The sequence below is a fragment of the Notamacropus eugenii genome, chromosome 3 (assembly GCF_028372415.1).
Source record: "Notamacropus eugenii isolate mMacEug1 chromosome 3, mMacEug1.pri_v2, whole genome shotgun sequence".
Taxonomy (NCBI): Eukaryota; Metazoa; Chordata; class Mammalia; order Diprotodontia; family Macropodidae; genus Notamacropus; species Notamacropus eugenii.
The window spans coordinates 73,126,881-73,153,755 of NC_092874.1; the positions used below are offsets into that span (position 1 = coordinate 73,126,881).

At 38.6% G+C, this 26,875-nt stretch overlaps 1 protein-coding gene and 1 long non-coding RNA gene across 12 annotated transcripts in view; one reads left to right on the top strand and one right to left on the bottom strand.

Moving 5' to 3' along the window:
* NRP1 (neuropilin 1) overlaps positions 1-26,875 on the bottom strand; it is a 176,529-nt gene that overhangs the window by 18,635 nt on the left and 131,019 nt on the right. For 6 of the 10 annotated variants that reach the window (XM_072651966.1, XM_072651967.1, XM_072651971.1 and 3 more), the window contains exons 10-13: positions 22,506-22,837; positions 15,675-15,819; positions 10,130-10,234; positions 5,216-5,275 (exon numbers count right to left, since the gene is read on the bottom strand). In XM_072651966.1, the coding sequence (XP_072508067.1) occupies positions 5,216-5,275; positions 10,130-10,234; positions 15,675-15,819; positions 22,506-22,837 (642 nt within the window). The remainder of the gene's footprint in view (positions 1-5,215; positions 5,276-10,129; positions 10,235-15,674; positions 15,820-22,505; positions 22,838-26,875) is intronic. The other 4 variants (XM_072651973.1, XM_072651969.1, XM_072651970.1 and 1 more) reach the window with 2 other exon arrangements.
* LOC140532887 (uncharacterized) overlaps positions 10,230-26,875 on the top strand; it is a 37,593-nt gene continuing 20,947 nt past the window's right edge. The window contains exon 1 of one of the 2 annotated variants that reach the window (XR_011976721.1): positions 10,230-10,346. This is a non-coding gene — a long non-coding RNA (uncharacterized lncRNA). Of the gene's footprint in view, positions 10,347-22,780; positions 22,863-26,875 lie in introns of those variants that run through there. The other variant, XR_011976722.1, reaches the window with a different exon arrangement.

Below are 26,875 nucleotides of genomic sequence, written 5' to 3' on the forward strand. Positions count from 1 at the left end.
AAGAAGGGTTCCACTTAATATACTGTCAAATGGAATAGAAAAAAATCTTAATTCCAGTGACAATGTCAATCCAAAGGATGACACCCTAAATCCATGGAAGTAAACTAGGAAACCAGATGATGTACGCAATGTGGACATTCTCAGCTAGCAGAAAAGGGCCATATTTCACAGTTCTGGTGTCACTGGAGAGATATGTTTCATGCCTGGTCTTTCATAACCATGAAATAAGGCTTCTTAAAGCATGAGAAAGCCTCTCCAAAATTTACCACACTTTTGCCTAGTAGATTAAATTTTGCAGATGAAGGACAGTAAATTGAAGTTTGAATGGTTTAAGTAGACTTGGATACTACAATCTGATCATACTGGGCATAACTATATATTAGAAAAATGTTAATGGGAACATTTTATTTTTGGTCATCTTAAATGATATTTTATAAAACATTCAGTACAGGAAGGCAATGGAGCATTTTATATATAATTCAGATTATGTTTCCTTTGCTACAACCCTAAACATGTCCTTCAGTAGAGGAAACCATGGCATCTGTGAGTTAAACTAAAGGATTTCTACAGATGTCACAAACAAATGAGTTTGGGTTCTTATTATTACCCAGACTGTGGAATCTCTTTGCCTGGAAGTCTTTTTTTTTTTTTTTAAAGGCTTAGATTATCATCTGTTTAGGAAGTCGTGGGTGTGGCCCTGTATGGTGGGTCAAGGGAACTTCCAAGGTTCCTCCCAGTCTGGCAAATCTAAGTTTTGATCAGAGGATGCCGATGACTATGTGTACTTTTCTCTTCCACTCTTTCTTTCTACCTGTTGGTCAATGAATTTGGAGTTCATGGCTAGTTTTCATTCTGTAAGAAATAGTGGAAGGAAGGCATTTTAGGGTGGTGAAAATGGTTTGAAGTTTCAGACTCTGGTCTGGGCAAAAAAAGGCAATTAGAGGCACAAGATACCTATAAATGTAAACTGAACATTGGAATATTGACCCCTAAATCTTCAAAATACTATCCGGGTACCCTAGCTGCACAATTCTCATTAAAGCAAACGGGAATAATGTCAAATTCCTGCTTGGCTCTTAAAAAAATAGCAGGAAACAATATTGTGAACTTAAAACAAATTTATAGTCTCTGAGAGCAACCACCAGCTGTACTTATAGAGCCAATCTTACTCACAGTTGAATCATTAACGGTGAATGTGCACGAGGATTTAATTTTAAAGTCTAGTATACAAAGTTTCTATTGAGTAGCTGAATATTCCCAACTCACAGGCTGGTCCTTCCATTTAAACAAGGGGAGGTGATGAGGGGCATGAAAATTGCAAGGACACTAACACACTTTGAGTTGCTATAGCAATGTTGAAAGACCTAGAAGCATATGAGGCCTGGTAGAGGGAAAGTGTATTTTAAAAGATGGTAGTTGCACCAGCTGTCTTGGCATAGCAGTAATGGAATCTTGCATATAATGCAACCACCCAGAAGGTGTGAGAATATTATGTGCTTATCGAGTTTACTAACATTGGTAAGAGTTAGGCTCTGGCTGGTTGTATATAACCATGGCAGAATTGGATTCTGATAGAGAGCTCTGATGAGTTCTGATTTTCCAGTTTGTGAAAACGAATGAGAAAGATCGATACTCCCAGGTTCTCTGATGCACAAAGAATTGTGTCAATTACTGGAGAGAACCCACAGGTCAAAATGAACTTTTCTATCATCCCAGAACCTATTTTGGGGTAACTCTGCCTTCCTGTTCTTCATGGCTCCAGAATCTAGAAGTAGGAGAGTTACTGGGAAGCAGATTTAGGCTTGATATCTATCAGGAAAAATTTCCTTATAATTAGAACCATCCAAAGGCTGTCTGGGGAAGTAGTGGGCTCTTTTTTACAGGAAGTCTTCAAGCAAAGGCTGGAAGACCATTTGTTGGGTGAGTTTTAGTGGGGATTCTCATTTAAGACTAAATGACCTTTGAGGTCCTTGCTAGTTCTCAGCTTCTACATAAATACAGTCTGCTCTATGCCAGTGGGCACTAATGAAAGATAACTCAATGATTCCCCTTAATATAACATTTTAAGGCTTATAAAACACTTTCTTCATAACTAACTTATGAGATAGACAGGACAAGTATTATTTTTCTCATTTAACAAAAGAGGAGACCAAGCCTCTGAGGGGATAAATGATTTGTCTAGGTGACTCAGTAGATAGAATTCTGGCACTAGAGTCAGAAAAACCTGAGTTCAAATATGGCTTCAGACAGCTAGTACTTATGTGACTTAACCTCGAAATGCTTCAGTTTTCTCATCTGTAAAATGGAGATAATAATAATACCTACCTCCTGGGGTTGCTGTGAGGATCAAATGAGATAATCATTGTAAAGCCCATATTGTAGTGACTGGCACATAGTAGGTGCTGTATAAATGTTAGCTAGTAGCAGCAGCAGAAGTAGTAGTAGCTGTAATAGTAACAGACTGGAGCAAGAGTAAAACTCATGTCTTTTCACTCTGAATCTAGTTTTGTATCCTCAGGGATATAAATGATATCCCCAGTTCTTCTAAATGCACCAGACAATCAACCTTAGCTTCCACAGTAATTCATCAACAGGGTGTGTGATGTATATCAATGTTTCCTCAACAGTATGATACCACTGGGCTAGCTTGAAAGCCCCGGTCTAATTAGTATACTTCCTTAAAGGATGCTGTCACTATTGAAACCGCAATAAACTGGAAAACAAACATCTTAGAGGAAGCTCTTTGCTGAGTTACTCTTACCGGCCTTCTTGCCCCTCTTCCTCCCCCAAATGATAGCTGCTGATTCAGCAGTCCCAAACCACCCCTTGGACAATAAATAGGCAGTAAATTAGCGAGTGGAAAAAGAGATACGAGGTGCTGTCTTTTGCACACAGAGATGACCCTGCATATGTCAGTACCGGCAGACATGGTCTTTGAGGTTGTTAAATTTTTTTCTTCCCCTCCTTTCTATAGTGGAGATGGGTTGAACTGCATTAAGTTGGGTGGGCACCCTTTGACTATGCCTTTAGTGAGACAGCAGGCTTGCTGTCTGTGACCATGGAACAAAGTTCCTTTATGTGAAACTGAAGAACCATGACCTTGACCTCAAGTTCAAATTAAATGAGTCAACCAGTGGAGTTTTTTCCCCCCTTTTCTCTTTCTTAAGGCAATTCTGAGAAATTCTTGATTACATAGGAGAAAACTATTCAGTCTGTGAAGTCCTGATTTCTGTAGTCCTCATTCTTCTTTCTTTCTACTTTTTATCTTTTGGCTAGTTTTATAGTATTAACACTTGCTCTTCAAAAAAATGCCTTAGCTCAGATACCTCAGTGTGGTGGGGAGCTAAGCATGAGTTCTTGAAGGCTGTGTCAGTAATGCACAGGCCCTAATCAGTCCAACTGAGATAAAAAGTCTTGGAGTATGGGCTCAGCACATACTGGCTTCCTCCTAGGACTTGAGTCACTTGATCGCTTTAGTCCTCAGTTTCCCCATTTGTAAAGTATTTGGGTTCAATGAGAAGATCTCTTCTGATCACGTGACCTATGACCAGTCTAGTTAAGTGGCTAAGTTAACCTAAGAAGGTTGGCCACGAGGTAATAAGAATTTTTGCCCACATCGACTTCTGTTTTCTAAGAATCAAAGTGCCGAGAGTTGCATCAGTGGAGAGAGTGTCTAATCGGATGCATTAGCACACCCAGGTAGGAGTATCTCCAGCAGAAGGTGGGGGAGAAGATAGGACAGGAAATTAAAGTGATAGCACAATTTCATTGCAGCTTTAATAGTTGTGCCAACGGAGCAGAAAACTGAAAGTAACGATGAAATCATTTAAGGGAATGATCAGGACTTCATTTAATTGATCCTGTTTGTTTTCCCTATTCATGCACCTAATGGACAGTTGGTTGTATTTCCTATCTCCTGGTCTCTTTAGTACCTATAGTGGAAAGTTGGCTGTATTTTCTTAGTACTTATTATTGCCACCCTACTTAAAGCCCATGTTGAGTACAAAGAGAATCATACAGATAAATATTCACTCAGATTATAGAGAGCAATACAGAGCAGGGCTGTGGGGGTGGACAGAAGCAAACTAAACAGTATGGGAATCCCTCACTTTTACTCTGAAGTATTAAGAAGTATTTGGACTTGGAGGCATCAGGGAGATGGTCAGTCAACCTGAATGCTCAGCAGGGAGATTGAGGGGTTAAGTTCAAGGTAGAGAAGTTTGCTTTGCTGCCTAATCAGGTCAACAGTGATGGTGTCCCTAAAGGAAGCATACTAATTAGGCCAACCCTTTCTGTTTTCAGCTTGGCTTGATGGTGCCGGACTATTGAGGAAACATTGATATACACCACATGCCCCGTTAATAAATTACCGTGGTGGCGGTGGACGATTGTGCTTAATAAAGGAAATGGAGAAACTGAAAAACTGACCTGCTCACCTTAACCGTAATGATTAACTTTAAAGTATTTTAAAACTGCCACTTGCCAGCACTGATTGTTTTCTTTTGGTGCGTGTCTGTGAGGAATACTTAATGCACAGAATACTTGAAAAAAAAAAAAAGAAAAGAAAAGAAAGGCCATAACCCTAGAGTGTGGTTAAGCTCTGATAAATAGCCTCTGAAAGACTTTGGGAGTCATTAGGTTTTCTATTAATATAAGGATGAGGAGGTGCTGCCCCAGGGCTCCCCGGAGTACTTCCCTTCCTGCACACGTTTATAGCAGTGGTTTCCTGCACCCCGTTTTTTGTGGCCCGAGCCCACCGGCCCACTGGAAACATTACTGTAAAACTGCCAAGTCTGCGGCAGGCAAAACTGACAAACTTTGCCTGTCTTGGTTTTGCAGCTTCGTGAGGAAAATAAACAGTCAGGCTGTGCTGTCTGTGAGCCTCTCTCTCCCTACAGTTTGCAAACACAGCCCGTGTCCTAGACTGCTGCGTTTAAACAAAGTATGTTAGTCAGTTTCTTTGGTGGGTAGCTGGGATTGTCACCATTTGGCAATGGCTCATCGGCAAGGAAATCTCAGTCCCTGCTGCATATACATGTGGATGAAAGGAGAAAAAAAATATATTTATGGTATGGCACTTGGAGACCAGATGCTGCTGCTCTCCTGCAGGGAATTTTAGGAGAAGTAAAAGTGGAGGAGGAAGCCCTACAAATACACTGTTGGTGCCTTGGATGCCCACCGTGCTTATAAGCAAAGGAGTCACAGAACGCCATACCTGACTGTATGGTACTTTCTATGACTGTTGGTTTCTCTGTGGCCAGTAGGGTGGTACCACCTGGAAGAGAGCATAAAGCAGGCAATGAGAAGGGGAAACATTACAGATGAGAAATGATAGATTTAAATGCATTTGAATGATATATTATAAGCATCTAGACATATTATGCTTGTATCTTGTATTGGTGCATCTCAGTATCTGTCTCGGTTTCCATTTCTCTATTTATGTCCCCATCTCTATTTCGCATGCATATGCATGCACACAAGTCCCTATACTTTATTTAAATTGTAATACTCTCCAGTCAGCTCTCTGAATTTCAGCATATAAACTTACCCACAAAAAAGGTCAGAGTGCATAGATTATAGAGACATCTGTGGTGTACTGAAACCAAAACAAAAATCAATGGCCTGGGGGAGTCAGAAGGACCTGGGTTTCGGTCTTGGTTGTAATAGTTATTAGAGGTGTGACCCTGGGGGAGTTACTTATAATCTTTCTGAGCTAATAGCAGGTAAACTCCTTGCAGGAAGTGCCAGTTTCACTCTTGTCTTGGCCTCCTCAGTGCTTAGCAGAGTGCCTGACTCTTGAAAAATTCTTACTGTTTGATTGAGCCTCAGTTTTCTCCTCTACAAAATGAGCATAATAATACTTGTACTACTTAACAGCATTATTGTGAGGGAAATACTTCGTAAAAATGACATTGCTACATACATGCAAGGACTATTTAAAACATCAACTATCATTTTTCCTAGCAGATTTCTTATAAACCCTAGTACCATGTGAGATTTTGTCACAGGGCTATCTATTTGCAATCCATATAAGGAAAAATCATGGGAGTAAAATATAGTGGAAAATACTGATTGCTGAATAAATTTGACCCAAATCTCTTCACTTTGAAAGATCCCCAAGTATTTTAGCTCTACGATCTGAATGGTAAGTTTCAAACTATCTCCCTTTGCCTTGTTTTAAAAATGAAGGAGGTTTATATTAGCTGCCCTCGTCTATCCTTTCCGGTGACGAAGTTGTTTATTTTTTCTAAGGCCAAGGTTTATCCCCAGTTCATCTCAAACTGGATTGTTACAGGGAAAAAAGGAAGGGGAGAAATCTTTCTCATTGTCCTTAGAAATGCAGCTGCTGATAAGAGGGGAAAAGAAGCCCTAAACATATTGTGGGACTTCAATCAATATTAAACAATGAAATTCCTGGTCAAAGGACAGACTCTTAGGGACTGTGACTTCTTTTGCCTCTTTACTGTCTATTTCTTTAGTTCTTCCTTCTCTTTTCCTCCATTTATTAGACCCTTATATTCTCGCTCTGTTCTTACAATTATATAGTATTTCACTTAATATATACTGGTGGATAGTGAAGAGCAATATTTCCTCTATTAGCATGCTTGTCAGCCAAGTTAATTCACCTGCCATCTCAAATGCAAAATAATAAGAGAGGCTGTGTGTGTGTGTTTGTGTGTGTGTGTGTGTGTGTGTGTGTGAGAGAGAGAGAGAGAGAGAGAGAGAGAGAGAGAGAGAGAGAGAGAGAGAGAGAGAGAGAGAGAGAATGAGAATGGTTGAGGGAGTTTAGGAATAGATGAATGGGACAGGTAGGAGCCCAGCTAGAAGACAGCAGTTATTATGACTCAGGATAGATTTCTTGCCTTGTGTGCCTGGCATGTAGCATATACTCAATAAATGTTTGTGGTTGTTACAGCTGATGATAACAAAACCCTCCAGCTCCAGCTGGGCCCTAGTCCTATGCATGGAGCTCCCACTGATATTCCATTTACACATGGAACAAGAAAGCATGGGACACATGTTACACATCCAGAGTGTGAATCAGAGACAGGCAGTTCTGCCCTTGGAATATTCTTAAGAATTCTGAGATAATCAGCAGCAGTAACAAGTCATACTATACTTTCTCCCCCAGTAAACCTGCAGGATGTGTGGTCACCCATGAAAAAAGCCTCGATGAGGCAGGCTCTGGAAAGAAAAAATTATATGTATTATGGGTTAAAGAGGTGAGTCTATAATGGCAGAATTGGAGATAGGCCAGGGAACATTAGCATTATGTTACCCATGGCCCTATGGAATAAAGATTCAAGGTGAAAATTCACTTTAAAAAACTGATATGCATTATCAGTTTTACACTCATGCTGTAGGTTGGGAGCCAAATTCTGCTTTCAGGTAGATACAGAGCTCCAAAGTAAAAATCAGACTCCTGGTGCCTTTGAAGTCAATTGTATTATCTAATGACTCCAAAGGCATTTGCAAATGAGTAACTTCTGGGGTGAATTTCACCTTGGCAAGCATGTAAGAAAGAGCAGAATTTGTCCTCATTTGCATGTATTTCATATAAATTCACCTGGAACTCAATGTATTCCTTATGGAGTGGGCACTCTGCTATAAAACTCGTCCCCCCAACTCCATACAAATAGGTCATGACAGGAACAGAAATGAAATCAACCTCAGCTGTGCAAAATAACTTAAAAAAAAAACCCCTCTAATGAGAGCATTGATTAGGATGAATAGAACCTAATTTCTATGTTCCTGCCAATCAGTGTTAGAGTGAGAAGAGTTTGATTTGGCTTCGTGACACTGAATATCCAAAGTTGGAGGTGCCACAGTGAAAGTCCTGCTGGAAGAGTTTAAAAAGAAAGTGTCAGATGAATTTAACCACAGGAACCGTGTGGTTTAGATGGACACTAGGTGAAGTTAAATGGGTTGGATGACATCACTCCTACTGAACGAGTGTATATTAGCAAGTATTTTTACAGAAGGGGGAGAAAAAGGAGTTTAATAAAACAAAAGATGTTTTCAAATGACAACTTCATCTCAGCTTGGTATATTAACAAGACACTTAGGGGTGGAGTGGGTATGAAGGAAGCTTTTGATGCCTGTGGCAAAAGCATCTTCTTATATCCCCCCTCCTATTGCCAGTAGAGAAATGCATCCAGATTCTCCGACTGTTTTCATGAATGTATTTAAAAATTCTTGAGACCTGCAGTAGCGATGGGTGAAGGCAACATTTGACCTTAATGTGGACTCAAAAAAATACAGATTGCACTTATTTATCTAATTCTACAAGGAGTAATTTAGAACACACTGATCATACATGCTCTTGAATGGTTGAGGGGTTGCCAGTGTTTCCACTACAAATGCCCCATTTTCACTCGTTTGCAACTGTATGCCATACACGATTTGCTCCAGGCTAACATACTTGCCCGATTTTGTTCAAAGACTTTGGTTTCAATTGGTTCAGTCATGAATGAATGTGAAAGCAAGGAGGTTAGTTATTCTGATATCAACAGTAAAACTGAAGCTTTGTTTCTAATCAATACCAACTGACCACTTTAGTGGGTTATAAAGAAAAGAGCTGGTGTATGACAGGAATATTCAATGATTGCTGCAGTCAGCTCTTTTCATGAGGAATTTCAATATGGACATAGGTTATGCTTCACTAAAAGCAATATCTGTAGCATAATGTTCACAGGAAATTATGGGAAGGCTCTGAAAGAGCCAGTTGCAAAAATGGTACTCTGCTTTTGCAGCTGCTCTAGGGTCTTCTATGGGACATTTTAAATAGAAAATGATTGTTTCTGCTCAGTAACATTAATAAAGCCTTTTCTGAAGTTTCTGGACATAGACAAAAGTAAAGGGAAATAATAATACAAATTTCATCAATAGCATGACCAAGAGATGATTAGCCTGGAAATTTGGAAGGGGGTGGGTAACACTACTCAGTTGAGTTTTTGGGAACCCCCTTTCCCCTCTATAGCTTTCCATCCCCCTCTTCCCTCATCCTAGTTCCTGGCTTGGAATTCTTGCTTATAGCATTATTAATGAAAAATTCAGAGGGAGAGATTATGAAGTCATTTGTTAGGTACTTTGGGAAATATACTATGAGATATTGGAAAAAACCAGTTTAGCCAACAACATGGAACCATCCTGACATTACCCACACTATGGCTTTCAATATAGCCAATGGAAATTAATTACATGGTCTTTCTGTGTCCCTGCTGTTTAAAGACACATACCTTCATATAAGCACTTATATTTAATCTCTGAGGTTTGGGATTCTCAAAATAAGATTCAGATGCTATGTGAAATTGCATTATGACCTGGGCAGTTTTAAAGGTCCCATGGTATATTTTGTAGCAATAGGGTGAAAATCCTAGTTCCTTGGAAAACTTCCAAATAGTGTAATCACATTTCCCTACTTGCCTAATATTTTCTTTGCTTTTCCAACTAGATTAAGAAGTTCATTCTCTCTCTCTCTCTCTCTCTCTCTCTCTCTCTCTCTCTCTCTCTCTCTCTCTCTCTCTCTCTCTCTCAGAATATTGTCAGGTGATACTTTGTATTACTGAGGACAGTATTTGCCATGTTACTTCAGGTAAGTTGTAAATTTGACAGTGAGGTAAAGTGTGATTTTATATATCACTTGTAAATTGAGGTATAAAAATTTTAGTGTCCCTTTCTTTGAAAGGTTTTATCAAAAAACAAAACTAGTTTTTATTCATACTTTAATATCATCATTATTTTTGTAGTATGAGGCAAGCTTGGTAATGAATCTATGCTCTAGAGATAATCCTTGAATTTTAAATTCATTAGAATATGAAAATAAACATTCTAAAGTGATGTGTGTGTTTGTGTGTGTGTTTGTGTATTTTATTCCTGTGGGAGGGACAGAGTCTACTTATAGAGAAATTCTTCCTGGAGTAAGTGCAAATGGCTGAAAAGATTATAGTAGGTTTTAAAAGCAAATTCCTGGTAGGTGACTTAAAAATATAATGTAAATTTTTGATAAAGTTTGTCATCATCAATGGGATTATCACGCCCTTCTGCTATGGATTATTAGATATTAGTTGGAGATGACCATGATATGAGCTAAAATGGTGTTGCAATGAAATGAAGATGGTTTCTGCACCTGTCAGTTGGAAGTCATCACCTGTTCCACTGTGACAGTTGGCCTGGTCATCATCACATTCATCCACTGGATTCCCATTAGGAGTGGTTGGTCCAGCTGTAGGTGCTGAAATAAGACCCAACGGTTATGATCCGATATGACTAAAATGTGTCCTCCAACCTATAACAGTTCAACCTGCCAATATCTGAGAAGAAAACTCTAGTCCATGGTGATTAAGGTAAGACACATTATCTTGTTTTTTTCTTTTCAGTGTTTTCTCTCAAGTCATCATGTAATACTTAGTTTGAGTATCTGATCTATGCTTATGCTTATTAAACCTGAATTCTATGAGTTATATTCTCTATAGGTATCTCCTTATTGCAGAGGTCTTCAGTTTTCACTAGTTGTTCATACCTAGGAACTGAGAACATCAATGAAACATATTTTGACTGATTTTTTCCCTTTTAATTTTTGGGGTGCTAGACAAACTTACTTGTCATGACTCCATTCATATAATTAACATTTTATAAGTTTATTCAAATCTCAGCACAATTTTCCTATTCCCAAATGGCTTCCCCATACTCTTACTTAACTCTATTTTTTCCCTAAAAAGTTTAAGTTTTTCCCTAAGAAAATCTTCTCAAATACTTGGTAAAACAGTCTCTCTATTTGAGCAGCTGAGTAAGAAGAGTTATCTCAAAGTATCTTGGCATCATTTTTTTTGTTAATTTCCATAGAATTACATTCCAAGGTTGGTAGGTATCCCTATATCTTTGAGTTTGCAGTTGAAAGGTAGCTAACATTAATAAAAAATTCCTTTAAATTTAGTTCAGCACATTTTCCCCCTAGCCTGTTATTCATTTTTTCAGTCTGTTTAATATTTTACAGTTTTCAGTATTACATTTCACTTTACAAGACTTGAGATATTGTACATTTCCACTGAAGTTTGAAAGCCAGACAAGCTGTAGCCAAGGGGGGGGTGGGGAGAGGATCTGTTCGCTCACAGCTTCTGGCCAGTGGAAATGTTCTGGTAACTGCTGCCTTCCCAATAAAAATCTGACACTGTTTGTTATTGTGATTAAGTTCTCTACAGAGTTATGACAAATGTAGCTAAGCTCCAGCTTCCTCCAATCTCCAAACATACACACCGACAATTCATTCATTCAACATTCAACCAACATTTAAGGAGCTCTCATTATGTGTAGGGCACTATGCTAGGAACTCAGGGGGATGGGAAGATGAAAAGACCTGGTTCCTATCCATAGGAAAGGATAAAATGCAGCTAATGCACACACGATTTACTACCTCACTGCTGATTTCACAATAGGCATGCTCATTCCCCTCCATGCTCTTCCCCAGGGTATCATTGAGTCAATATAATCAACATAGGCAAGCCCTTATAGTTCCAGATTTCCATAATGCTGTCCTACTGTGTTAGAACTGCCAACATTAAGTACTTAAGACTCTCTCCCCAGCTCAATATCCCTGCTCTCAATGCTTACAGGGGATGTGGTTCCAATTCTGATGAGAGAGGAAAGGAGTTCCCTTGGTTGTATCAAGACCTCACCGGGGAAGTATGAAAGATGAAACAAATCTCCACCCTGACTAAATGCTGTCTGTCATGGACCAGTCTCTTCTTGTTCCTTTTACATGAATTTGGTTTTCTCCCAAAGATTTAAATCCTTCCAGGCTGGGGCCAAAGTTTTCACTACTCTTTTTATCTTTTATATTAATAGCACATCGCTGGTGCTCAGCCAATACTTGTGGACTGATCTAGGAGAAACAAAATATACAATTTATGTAGGAATCAATTAAATTGAATAAACATTTAGTGAGTTGGGTTTGAATTGACATGGATAAGACTTGGTCTCTCTAGGTCTAGTTTCCTTATCTGTAAAATGAGCAAGATGAACTAAATAATCTCTAGGGTCAAGGACAATCTAAGAGTCTGATTCGAATGCCTACTATGTGTAAATAGTGTGCATAAAGATGCATGCTATCTCTGCTCACATAAAGCTTATAATCTAATAGGAGACCTATGACATGTAATATCACAGTTTGGTGACAAGAAAGAAGAAACATGCAAAGCAAAGATCTAGACACGGAGCTGTGAGAAATGTGAGCCTTCCCTGAATGGCAGAAGCAGCATGGTGGGGGTGGGGGTGGGGAGGGTGATCATTTGTTCTCTAAGAAGACCAAAGACATCAGGAAGGTGATGTTTTGACTTGCAAGTGAATTAGATTGAAGTGAGGAAGGGCTGCAAAAAGTCATCAGCCTCACTCTCTCATCCAGAGTCATCTGAGTCCAGTGGCAAGACATAGGTCAGGATGACTGGCAATAGCTTCTGGCCGCAGTGGGAGACCTTGGCCTTTTTCAGTTTGTCTAAGGCAACACCCATTCAGTGATTAAAGACTAGGTAAGAATTGAGGAAAAAGATGGTCTAATTCATCTTCAAAAAAAAATCAGTTTGGGAGGTAAAGACTCTCAGAGAAGAAGAAGGTAGGTATTGGGGAAGACTTCATGTGCTATCAACTTTGATTTTTCTTCCTTATACTTCTATCTATCTCTATCATCTACCTAATCTATATGTGTATAATATCAACATATGCACACACATTGACATTATACACATGTAGCTGACATATATATTTCATAAGATTACAGATTCAGAGAAAGGCCCTTAGAAGGTCATCTAATCCAACTCCTCCATTTTATAGATGAGGAAACTGAGGTTCTAAGGTGACTTCTTTCGTCTTGTGAGTTCTTGGAACTCTGACAGCAAATCACATGACCAACATGCTACTTCATGGGGCTTATGCTGGAAAGCTGCCACTCAGTTCAATCTTTTCATCCACTGCAATCATCCCACTTGGCAACTCAGCTCTCCTTTCCAGAATCAGGGATAAAGAGTTTTATCATAGCAACAGAACCTCTTATCCAGTGAACTCTATTCCTCATTACTTTGAGTGAATGAATCTGCCCCCAGTCTAGTTTGTCTGTTCCTAGTATATTCTCAAGCCTAGAAAACCTACATCTAAGATAAAATCCCTTAGACATGGTTAACAGAGATCTGTGTTGAGAACATTAAGATAATACAGTGGCCTGGGGTGATGCTATGAATATAGAAACATAGCTACAATGTCAAGAAGGTAGATAATGGGTTTGTTTTAAATAAATCCATGGAAAAGTTGCTATGAATTATTCAATAGCAGTGAATTGATTGAACTAAGCACATGTATATTTTTATGGTGCTTAATTTGCCCAGGAATGTAATTATATTTGATTAGCTCAAGACCCAAATACTTTTGAAAACCAAAAGAAAGAAGCATTTTTTAAAAGGCATTCCTCAAAAATAGTATGAGTATAGGGTTAATAGTTTAATGTCTGGTTACTAACATGTTGGCACTACTCATAGTAAATAGAAATGCTAACAATATCCATCCTCCTCAGCTAATCTTGAGTTAAGCTTTTGAGTTTATGAATTGGTCAGTTTTTGAGGTTACTCTGTGGTTGGATTGTGCGTGGGTATAAAGCCCTAAGGTAGTTACAATGGACCAGACCAATACTTATACAGCAAGTAACCATCATTCCACTTTGCAACATTTTCATCACAGACCATTGTATTATTTTTTTAGTCAAAATGTGATCAGATTGTATCACATAGACATTATTTTAACTTTTCCTGGCCCTGGTGTTGCTCCCAAATGGTAATAATGATAACTCAGATAACTTTGTAAAGATGCAAAGTGCCTTCACATGTATTTTCTCTGAAAAACCACAGAAATTCAGAGTTGAAAAAGACCTGAGAGGTTATTGCACTTGACCAAGAATTCCTTTGACAATATTCCTAATCGCTGCTCATTCACTGACTAACCCTAATTTAGCCTCTGTGGGAAGACTTCCAGTGACAAGAAAACCCACTATACCCTAAGACATCTCATTGTGCTTCTGGATAGCACTATTTGCCATGGAATTTTCTCTGATGTTGAGCTTATGTTTCTTTGTAATTTCTATTCATTGTTCTTAGTTATTTTTTCTGGGGAAAGAGAGAACAAGTCTAATGCCTTTTCCAAGTGACAGTCCTTCAAATACAAAAACCACTATCATGGATCCCTTAAGTATACTCTGCATTAGGTTAAACATCTCCATTATCTTCAACCAATGCATGCAATGGATTCCAGGTCCCTTCACCATCATTGAAATTCTGATCACTCTCTTCTGGATATCCTCCAACTAGTCAATGCTCTTCCTAAATGGGGGCAATCAGGGCTAACTACAGTATTCTATAAATGATACAAGTAGGGCAGAGTACAACTGTAAAATCACATACTTTCTTCTGAATATCTTGCTTCTGTTCATGTGGCTTGAGATTGCTTCTTAGCATTTTTGATTGCTCTAGCACACTGTGGATTCATGCTGAGCTCACAGTCCACTTTGACTTTCCAGATTAAATAAACATCTACCAAGTATCCCACTACGTAGCCAATTAGACTGTAAGCTCCTTGAGAGCAATATGTCATATGAATAGGACTTGGTGTCTTCAAGACAGTGCTTTATACACAATAGGTACTCCCATCTGATAATTTGTTTTGCTCCAAAATTAAGTCATTCTATTATCAATCAATCAATAAACATGTATTAAATTCTTACTATGTGTAAGGTACTATGCTAAGCTATTTTGAAATTCCTTTTTAAAAATTAAATTTTATTTTCAAATGATCTGTACCTTTTCTCCTTCCCACCTCCTCCCACAATGAGAAAAAAATGTATTGTTAAAAACAAAACAAAACAAATTCCCACAATAGCCATGTCCAAAAAATATTTCATTTGCAATCTGAGTTCAACACCTCTCTTTCAGGAGGTGGGCAGCATGTCTCATTGTGACTTCTCAGGACTTGAAGATGATTCTTGTGTGACTCAGAGTTCCCAAATTTTTCAAAGTTGCTTCTCTTTATATTATTGTTAAAATATAAATTAATGTCATGGTTCTTCTCACTTCATTCTGCATCAGTTCATATAAGTCTTTCCAGTTTTCTCTCAAACTATCTTTGAAGTATTCTTTTTTGTGTGGAACCATCAGATAATTTACGGCACAGATGGACATGATATATACATGAAATATTTGAAATGCAATGGGTACTCTGGATCCAGCAAAGGTCTATCAGTAGAACTTAATATATATTTTCATGGGGATTGAGGGTGGAAGAAAGTATTTCTGAACACTAAATGGATAAAAATTACTTAGAAAAAAATGTTTGCAAAAGGCAGGTAACTACAATACACAGAGATTAAGGGAAAATCCCTTCTTCCTAATAATTCCATTGTTAAAATTATATATACATAATTATAATGTCATAATTGTATGTAATTCTGACAGTATTCTAGTGGATGAATGGTCTTCCTAGAAACAGCTGTTATGCAAACATGGTAGCACCATCACTCCTTGGTGAGAAAAGGTGGTACTCAATGTAAGCACCAGTGGGAACATATAAACATATAAACCAGTGGGAGAGAAAAAAACAAACGCAACCAACTAGAACTGTCTCTGAGAAATGTAATTAATTACCTTCCACTTCACAACCCAGCAGCTCCATTCTTAGCCCTAGTCCACCATGAGTGGCTCTCTCGGGGTAGATCCTGATGAATCGGGTGGACAGAGGAGGAAAAGTTCGAAGCTCAGGTGTATCATAATTGTTGTTACCCTCAAAGGACTGTGAAGGGTGAAAAAGATGATTTATTAGGACAATCCTCCCTATTAGCAAAGGGAATGCCTTCCTGCACCCTCCCCAATCCCCTTCCATTCTAGGCCTCTGTTATTTGGGCTAAGAAGTAGGTCATATTGTCTCACTGAGTATACAGATGGCATTTCTTAAATGAAAAGGGAACAAATGGGTAGTTAAACCTTTGCTGAAAAGTGATATTATTTTCCAGAAATAGTAACCTTCAAAGAGGTTATATCGGAAGCTAAGGATTTAATGAGACATGTTTTTAGGTGATTAAATGATGTGTGGTTCTATGAGGAAACATTTTTACCACTTCCTGAAGGGGGCAAAGGGAGTGTGTGCATGTGTGTGTGTGTGTGTGTGTGTGTGTGTGTGTGTGTGTGTGTGTGAAGTCAGCTGAGAATAGGAACTTGCCACTTTTACAAGCTTATCATAAATACACAATTCAACTAAATATGCTTGTTTGATTTTCCCAAAATGAGTGGGGTCCCAGTCTGATAAAATCTAGTGTTCTCAAAGACATGGAAATTACATTGCAGGAGTTGGAACTGGTCAATTTTATCTAACAAAATTGCTATTTATTCAAGAACTGCCTACTCAATGAAATGGGTATTTATTTAGGAAATGCCTACCCACTTCAGACATTTGAAGATAAAAGATTTCCTCATCTCAGGGAAAGTAGCAAGTGACCCAACTGGCAACATTTTCAAATTCAAGTTATGAAGAAAGGCTAAATCGCAACATGAATCTGAATTTCCTTTGAAGTGGATTCCTAACAACTGGATATATTTTCCTTGACATATAATAGATTGGGACAGGCATCCTCTGTATTCCTGAGTCAGCACCCTCTTCATTCCATTTTCAGTGGACATCAAGGGGAAATTAGAATAAAATGTTTTTAAACTAGAAGGGACTTCTAGCTTTGTTTTTACCAACATGGGGAAATGAGGACCAAAGATGTTAACTGATTCATAAGATCACATCATAAATTAATCTCATTAAGAACAAAATTCTTGAGTTTTCATCCAATTAGAAGGATCCAAATCCTATTGAGAGTGCAGAGATGTTAAGTCCAAGAGCTGCCATGTAGAGCTGCACATTTTTAAAGGATGGCTTTTGCCTTTGGTCAGTAAAGTACCACTCCATTATTAGCGTATCCTCAATTGCTACCATATCATGCTAAATCCTAATAATCTTACTAAGAAATTATAAATAAAATGAAGCTACTGACCATGTGGTGAGGGACATGGTGTCAGTGTAAAAAGGAACTTCACCGTACAAGTCATAGAGAGAGGTATCTGTCAGTTCCAATAACAAATACTCATCTTTATACCATACTGCCTCCGCTTTGGCCATCAACTTTTACCTTTCCCTCTCCAGAACCTTGCCCTTGGAAGCTCCCTAGTTTCTAATAGGTAAGCTTTCACCCAATCTTTCCCAGAATCAGGCCTCCTCCACTTCTTAGCCATCTTCACACCATGCTACCATGCATGCATTCTTTGCCCATTTCCCCTACTCCCAGCTTTCCCTTATATGTTGTTTCTTCCCATTAAAATGTAAATTTCTCCAAAGCAAGGGCTGTTTCGTTTACTTGTATGTGTATTGCTGATTGGCACACAGTAAGCCTGTAATAAATGCTCTGTGTATCTATATGAGGAGGTAAGCTACACATTCAGAACAGCATTAATCAGCAAAGAGAAGCTACCAGAAATCCAACAATATGCTGGACACCCTCTAAGTTTCCCATCATTTCAAAAAAAAGTGGACATGGTATTAACAGACCTGTATTCCTCAGACAGAACTGAAAAATTCATAGATTTTTAGCTCTCACTATTATTAGGGTCTAATTAATTTGTTGTCAGTAAGGTACTAATTATCACAAAGATTATACTATTAACACAGAAATGCTTTGTATACATTAACATAACTCCAAAGATCCTGGGAACAAAGCATGTGAGGAGACGTCCATATCTATAGAATTCCAGACAGACTCTTCTCTTAATAATGGTTTTAATAGGAGCATGAACAATGAAAACTGAACTACTAAGACATTGGTGCTGAATTCTGATGAAGGGTGGAATGTAAGAGGCATATGGAATCAGGATGAATCTCTGTCCTTGGTGACATAGGTCCATCTGGCAATGGATTTTGAGTATGCTCTTTGAGCAAAGGAATTGATCCTTTTTTTTTTTTTGAAGGGGAGCCCTTCTATCTGTTGAGAAAGTCTAGTTACCCTACGGACTGTGACTTCTCAGACACGTGATTGTGCTCACTGGGATTTATTTCAAGAACTCACATCCTGTTTTCCTCCTAACTCTTGGACTGCTATGAGTGACATTCCAGGCAGCCTCCCTCATATTTGCATAGAAAAAACTGAGTGTATTTCATTGTCCTTATAAAATTTTAAATGAGAGGGTCCTAAATAGGAAAATTTGTTGGATTTCTTTTTGCCTGCTACAGGTTTCTTTTGGTCGGGGGACATTTTAAGCATCATTGTGATAGGCGCTATGTAAACAACTTAGTTGTTTTTATATTTCAGGCTTTTATAGGAAGATAATGATGTTGGTCGAGTTTACGTTTAAGAAAAAACAACACATCTTAAAATGATTTCTGTTGTTGTTGTTGTTAAAGATGGAAACTGTGAGTAGCCTTCCTGATGAATCTTCCTCTCAATTTGCTGTGTAGGCTGATAGCTTCAGACTTGATTACAAATGCCTAGATGAGATAACAAAGGCCCAAGAGCATATGATGCATGGTATAAAAAGCATATGGTGATTTGTTTTTCTCTCTCTCTTCTAGAACTGTGGTGTTGAAGAACGTGTCAAAACAACACACACTTTATTCAGAGAGCAGCTATGTGAAGCTGTTGATTTACACCATATTCACACTTTACAATGAAGTCACAACTCACAGGGCCATGAATAATGATTGGTTTTAAGCTATTTCCTGATGTTTATTTATTTAAAAAATTTTGGGGAGTGAAAATTAAAAATAAAAGCTAATAACTGACACTTGTAAGGGCTTTGAAGTTTCCGAAATGCTTTCTAAGCTTTTTTTTTCTGTACCTAGTCTCACATCAGTTCTTTAGCTATGAACTGATATTAAAAAATATGATTTATAAAAAAACAAAAACAGATAAAACAAAAAACTTCAGTGCTATGGGTACAATTGTGCCCATTTTAGGGAACTGAAACTCCAAGAAGTTAAATAGACCTCTTAAGTTTATAGATTTAGAGTTGGAAGGGCCTTTTGGAGTCATCTAGTTTGACTTCTTTCTTAGAGAGATGAAGAACTCAAAGAAGTGACTTGCATAAGGCCACACAAGTAGTAACAGCAGAATTAAGATCTAAAACTAGGTCCTCTGACTTACCTAGGTCACACCTCTAGGAAGGGTCCCAAATGGGAACTGAACAGAGATTTTGATTACTCCAAGTCTAGAAATTTATCTGCTATGTCATACTTTTGGGGAAAGGATGGGTATGAAAACAAAAGAGAAAATTAAGGAGGGAGAGGGAGAAAGATAGGAAAAGAAAGGAAAAGAAGGAGAGAAGAGAGGAAGCTCAAAAAAGGAAAGAAGGGAGAGGGAAGGAGAATGGAGAAGGAGAAGGAAGAAAGAGACAGAGGGAGAAACACAGAAAGAAGAGCGGTAGAGGGAAAGGGAGAGTAGGAGGAAGGAGGAGAGAGAGAAAGAGAGAGAGAGAGAGAGAGACAGAGAGACAGAGAGATGGAGAGAGAGAGAATAACAAAGACATTTTACAAATGAAAGATCAGTTTGAGATGGGAGTAAGAGTTTTAGAAAGTCTAAGCCCTGCATAGATGGCTTGATGTATTAACTAGTCCCACATGGGAGACGTGGCTTGTCTCCACAGAGTCAACACATCTGGAATGAGTGGGAGTTGGCAGTATTGCAGAGTTTATGTTTCCTGCCTCCAGCAACTTTGGCCTGCATCACTTTATCAAACCATATTCCCACACTCATTCAGAGTTGGTGTGATGATAATGTTCCCTACAATGATCCATGATCTCTCTTTCTCTAGAGAATAGGTCATAGGCAAATCTCATGACAGATACTGGAGTGGGAGAGGGTTGTTGGGGGGAGGGTTGAGGATCTTTCTCAATTTCAAGGGACAAGATGTGGCTTGCTCCCTCTTGTGCTGATTTAAGAAGGGAACTATGTGGAAAGAATACCACTGTATGTAATCAACTGGTCTTATAAACTCAATTCTTGATTATTTTGGTGAGGACTATCCAGTTCATGGATTGGCTGTGGAAAAAAAAATCTTTCTGGAAGGAAGGAGAGGCAGTAGTGTGGTGGAAAGCATCCTCTATTCTTTCAATTATTTAAAAGTTTTGTTCTGAGAAACATCCATCAGCTTCACCAGACTGTCAAAGGGATCTGAGACACAATTGGGAGTCAGAAGATTTGAGTTCTGGTCCTATCTCTGTCACTAATGATTTGAGTGACCCTGGGTGAGTAACTTGAATGTTCTGGATCTCTGATTCCTCAAGTGTAAAATAAAAGGGTCAGTTCTGATCACCTTTAATGGTCCTTGGACCTTTTACTCCATGATTCTTACCCATTAGCACTTTCTTTAACTGTTGATAAGTTTAGGATAAGTAGTTCCTCACCCTTTTTGCATCATGGATCCCTTTGGCAGTCTGGTGGAAAGCTAGGGTCCCTTACTCAGAAGAATGTTTTGTTAAATACTTAAAATAGGTTATATAGAATTACATAAAATAAACCAATTATATTGAAATATAGTAATAAACTATTGATTAAAAAATCCCACAAGTTTATAGGACATTCCCCCCTCCTCACTTGTCTTGATTTTAAAAACTCTTAGTTTAGGAAACACAAACCAATTTGAATACCAGCTGAAAGCAACTTAATTGGACAGGCCTATTTATTTTTAAAATCATACAACACAGTGAAATGAATTCTGGATTACATGTATTATAACCAAGGGTGTGTTGGTAAATGTTTAACAACTAACTGTGAAAAAAATGTACTCATGACATGTTTTTAAATTTAATCTGCAACATTCACATTTTCTTCATCACTTTCTTAAATCTAGCCAATCTACTAAACAATAAATCAAGGCCAGATTTGGAGTACTTTCCAACTTCTGAAGCACAAATGCTCAAGTAGAAAATTTAACTATTGGCTTTCAGAAGCTATTTAGAGCTGGTGCCAACATTCTTCTGACTATACTCCTTTCTATTACTGTTATGGAGAGATAGTACTTCCCACTGAATCGGACTTAGGTTGTACTCCCAACTATACTGTTTGTGGGCTGTGTGACCACAGGAATGCAGCTTAATCTATATTCAGTCTCAACTTTTCCATCTATAAAATGGGATACTAATACCTGCACTATTTAACTTTATAGAGTCCTTGTGAGTAGAACACTGTAAACCATATGCTAGTAACAGCTTAAAAGTTGCACTAAGACTTTTGGGACATCCTGAATTTACCCTGTATCTAGTCCTTTCCTGTTTATATATGCATATTGTCTCCCTCACTCTTTGAGGGCAAGGACAGTTTTTAGTTTTCCTTTGTGTCTCTAGCACTTAGAGTGTACTTAATAAATGCTTTGCTATTGATTGTTGCCATCATTATCATAGGGAATAGTTGTTCACCTGTATTTGAAAAGTTTCCATTCCAAGAAAGTTAATTTGCATCCAGTATCCAGAAGACAATGATGATATAACATTTTCAAGTCTAATAGTGTTTATCCTCACAGCAACTCTTGGGAAGTAAGTGTTATTATTATCTTCATTTTACAGATGAGAAAACAGAAAAATGAAGTGACTTGCCCAGGGTCACACAGTTACTAAATGTCTGAGGCCAAACTTGAACTCAAGTCTTTCTGACTCCAGTTCCAGGATTATGAAGCTTACGTGGCCAACGGTCAAGCTAGTTTTTAATTGCCATGTTCCCCAGCAGCTAGGTGGTGCCATAGTACACAGAGTGGTGGATCTAGAGTCAGGAAGACCAGTATTCTAGCTGTAGGACCCTGGACAAGTCACTTAACCTGGTTTGTCTCAGTTTTCTCATCTGCAAAATGAGCTGGAGAAGGAACTGGCAAACCATTTTAATTTCTTTGCCAAGAAAACCCCAAAGGGGGTCATGAAGAGTCAGACTCAACTGAAATGACTGACTAACAATGCCCAGCAGCCCCAACCCTACCACCCCCATGCCTGGTACTTCACTAGTAGTATCTCTACTCCCCCACTCTGAACCCTAGCCCCTCAAAATCTTAGGTAGTTCCACATTTCACAAAGGATGGAGAGACCTGGCTCCAAGCAATCCAATAACTCTACTATTCCCTCTTAATCCCATTGCCTTGCCTTTGGCCTGGGTCCTTGGATGGAATGTTTTCCTCCCCATTTCCACTTCTTAGTCCATGATTTCCTTCTATATATATGATCAGCTTCAATTTATAGTCAGCTCAAGCCCTACCTTCTGTGGGAAGTCCTAACAGCTTAGTGCTACCTTCTATAAGGTTAATTTCTATCTGTTTCATATGTATTTTATATCTACTGATAGATGTACGTTATCTCGCCCATTGGAATAGAAGCCTAAATGCTAGCCCAATGCCTGGCTCATAGGTGGTAGCTAATAAGTATTTATTGATTGAATGGGGCATTATGCCAACTTCTAGCCCTCTTACCTTGGTCTTCCGTTTGCTATCATCCATGATCATTTTCCAATCAGAGCCATTGTTACTATATCCAATCTTGAATTTTTTCATGAACACCTTGTTATCTCGGTGCTTCCCTCCCTGAATGATGATGCCCTTCACAATTTTCTCTTCACCCAGGTCTATCTGGAGCCACTCATTTGTGTAGGAGTGAGGGGCAGATGGCAATGCCCAACCTGAGCGACTGGTGACAAGGCGGGTGTTTTCAGGCATCCAGTTTCTGTCTCCTTGGTTTGAGGCTGTGATTTGTGAGTCTGAAATGAGTCCAGACACCATCCCCAACATTCCAGAGCAAGGGTAATCTGTGGAATAAAAGGGAATAATTAGGTAATGTCAAATGATTTTCTGTGTAACTCCATTGTCTAAGAAACCTAGGGCATTAAAAGAAACCTCTACAGTTATCCCTTCCACAATGCCAGAGTCAGGAGTGTGGCACCTCTGAGATCTGGAAAATCCATGTAAAATCTTTTGATCCTCCCTTCACACTAGAGAGGAAGTCTGAACTTTTTCTTTTTCTTTTACGGAGTACCTGCAGTACTATATATACATTTTATGCATTTTTGAGTTTCTAAATTTTTCTGTGTTGTCTCCTGGCCTCCCCATGTCATCCTGCAGCTTCTGCAAAACTCACCCCCCTCAAATTCCCATTTAATTTCATATGCTGATCTGTGAATATATCAAAACAGTAATGGAGAAAGTCACAAGGTACAAGGGATAAGTGTAGAATGTTTTGCCTCAAACCAAAAATGAAAGCATCTCACAAAAGAACAAATTCCAATATTTCTTTCCCCTTTCATTCTGTTTTATTTATGCACAAAGTTCTAAGGCACAAGTTTATCCAGTAGCTAAGTATTTTTTCTTAAACACCAGTTCGCAAAGTATGGTTTGGGGACTCCAAGGCACCTGTGTGGGCGATCAGTGCTTACTTATGCTTTTGGCCCAAATCATTATGGTGTTTAAAAGAGAGATATCCTGGTATAAGGGAGAGATAGTTGGCTTTGGGATCAGGAAGATGCTGGGTTTAAGTTTTGTCTCTGACATATACTGAGTTACAATGAACAAGTCACAATCTCTCAGTGCCCCAGACAATTCTCATAGACTATCAATTAATCAACAAGTATTTGTTAGGTGTCTCCTATATGTCAGGCTGGCACAGCCAGAAGGGGCTGTAGTGCCTAGTGTACCAGGCCTGGAGTGAGGAACACTCATCTTCTTGAGTTCAAATCTGTCCTAAGACATTTATAGTTGTGTGACCTCATCACATCACCCTGTTTGCCTCAGTTTCCTCATCTATAAAATGAACTGGAGACGGGAAAGGCAAACCACTCCAGTATCTGCCAAGAAAAGTCCAAAGTGGGTCAGAAAGAGATGGACATGATTGAAAGGACTGAACAACAGTATGTCAGACACTGAACTAAGCCCAGTGGATAGAAAAAAAGGTAAAAAAAACCAAAACAAAAACAAAAAAAACAGTCCTTGCTCCCAAGGACCTCATGGTCTAATGGGAAAGACAACATGGAAACCACTTTGTACAAACAAGATCTATACAAAATAAATTGGACATAATCAATAGAGAGAAGGCAGTAATATTAAGGAGGATCAGGAAAGCCTTCTCATAGAAGAAGGCATTTTAGTTGGGCTTGAAGGAAGCCTGGAGGCAGAGATGAAGAGGGAAAGTATTCTGGGCAGGACAACGGTCAGTGAACATGCCCCTAATCTAGAGATGGAGTGTCTTATGTGAGTAACAACAAAGAGGTCATAGGTTAGGAATGAATTGCTGATCTGAACCAAGGGAGGGTATTTCTATACTAGGAGCCCCCTCATTTCAAAGAGCACAAATTCTAGATCCAAAAGAAAATGAATGAATATCTCATTGTTGTTTCTTCCAAAATGATATAGCTTATCCACTCACATGGTCACTACCCATGTTCAGATTCTCATCACCTCACTCTAACTCTTAGTCTATTTTAATAGTTTCTTAATTGGTTTTCTGGCTATCAGCCTTTTCTCTTTTCAAGTCATCCTTTGCACAGATGCCAAAATGATCTGTCCATGGTACTTATTATTTCCTGGTTCCAGAACCTTCAGTGCCTCCCATTTCTCCTTTATTGAAAAGAAACTCCTCAATTTACAATTAACCATCCCTACTTTTCAAGTTTTTTTTTTAAATGCATCTAATACTAATAGTTAACTTTTATATTGTGTCTACTATGGGTTGGACACTATGCTAAGCATGTTACAAATCTTATCTCATTTTATCCTCAGAACAACCACAAATCTGAGGCAAATAGAGATTAAATGACTTGCCCAGAATCACAGTGACTTTTGTTTGAGACTAGATTTGAACTCAAGTCTTCCTGACTCCAGGCCAGTTACTATACTTACTGTACTACTCGCTGCTCTCCTTCACACACTCTATAGTCTGTCCAAATTAACGTATTACATGTTGTTTTGTTGTCCATCCTTCGTTCTCGAAGAGGACATCAGGAGGATGATGCTTTGACTTTCAAGTGAACTGGATTTAAGTGAGGTAGGGCTGTGCTACTCAAACTCAACAAACTGCCTAATGTCCCTATGTATTCATACAGGCCATCTCCCATGGCAGAAATGTATTTTCTTCCAATATGTTTTCCCCAAAATTTTATCTTCCATTAATACTCTACTTCTGTGGCACTACAAACTCACTGTTTATCTTACTCTCTCCTTTCTCAATTTATTTTGTATTTACTTATCCATGTATTGTCTATATATTACCTGCATTATCTGTCTAATGGCATGTAAGCTTCTTAAGGGGAAGGGTTGTTTTGTTTTTGTCTCTGTTATCTTAATACAAAGTCTCTGTTCTAGTAGGCAAGTGCTTAAATGCTACTTGAACTGATTCTGGTAAAAATGAGAATGCATTGCTGAAGTGATCAATGTATCAAAAGAATTGGGAGTAGGGGGAAGAGATGGGTGTCTGGAATGCTGATTCTAACTAGTTTGTAGTTGTTGTTCAAGTCATTTTAATCATACCTCTCTATGATCCTATTTGGGGTTTTCTTAGCAAAGATACCATTTCCTTTACCAGTTCATTTCACAGATGGGGGAAACTGAGGCAAACTGGTGACTTGCCGAGGGTCACGCAGCTAATAAGTGAATGAGGCTGGATTTGAACTCATGGCAATGAGCCTGACTCCAGATCTGGTGCTCTATCCACTGTGCCTCCTAGCAGCCCTAATTCTAACTAGATGCACTTCTAATTTACCCACTGTCTTCTTCCTAGCACTGAAACTACTCCCCTAAAGTTACTGACCACCTCCTTGCATTTCTCAGTATCCATTCTTCTGTGACCTCTCTATAATACTGTGAAATGGTACAAACAAAGCTGGGTTGGAAGCAGGAGGTCTGAGACTGACACTAGCTGTGTGACTGTGGATCAATTATAGGCCATCTCTACCTGCTAGGTGGCATAGGAGATGGAGCACTGAGTTTGGAATTTTTTGTGAGTTCTAATCTAGCCTTGGACACTAGTTGTGTGACCCTGGACAAGTCACTTAACTCTGTTAGCCTCAGTTTCCTCATCTGTAAAATGAGCTGGAGAAGAAAATGGCAAAATATAAAAAAAACTTCAAATAGGGTCAGGAAGACATAGCTAATACAAATGAACCACAAACATATGCTGCCTCCAAGCCTGGATAATCCTCCAGTCAATATGGCTTCAATCTTTAGCTTCCCTTTCCAACTATCAAATTTATTTGAACTCAACAAACATTCCTTAAATACTTAACCATATTGCAAGATACTATGCTAAGCAAACAAAAATGAAATAAGAAGCAGTCCCTGTCCTCAAGGGCACTTCCCTCTAGGAGGAAGGTGATAAAGTGTGATCCAATTTCCACTCTTGGCTTCGGATTCTACTGGTCTATTAGGCATGAAACCTTAGCATCGTCTTTGACGCCTGACTCCTGTTTCATTCCTTATATCCTTCTTTTTCACCAAGTCTTGTCTTTTCTTCCTTCAAGTCCTACTTTATGAAACCTTTTTCAATGACTCTAGCCCACATTGATCTTTTATTTCTCTACCTTTTATTTCACTTAGTACCATACTGTACTGATTGGGACTTATTTTTTCTCAGATTGGTTTATGTGTATATAAGTATTGCCTCCTCAGCTAGATTCTAAGGTCCTTAAGAGATCATGTCTTTACACTTCTTGGTGAATCTGTCAACACCTACTACAATAAATTTTGATTGAGTCCTTGACAATTCTCTCAAAAGCAGATGTGCTATGAGGTCTTTTTGGTCAAGTCTCTACCTGGAAAAAATAACATGTGACTTCATGCATCTATAAAATGGGGATAAC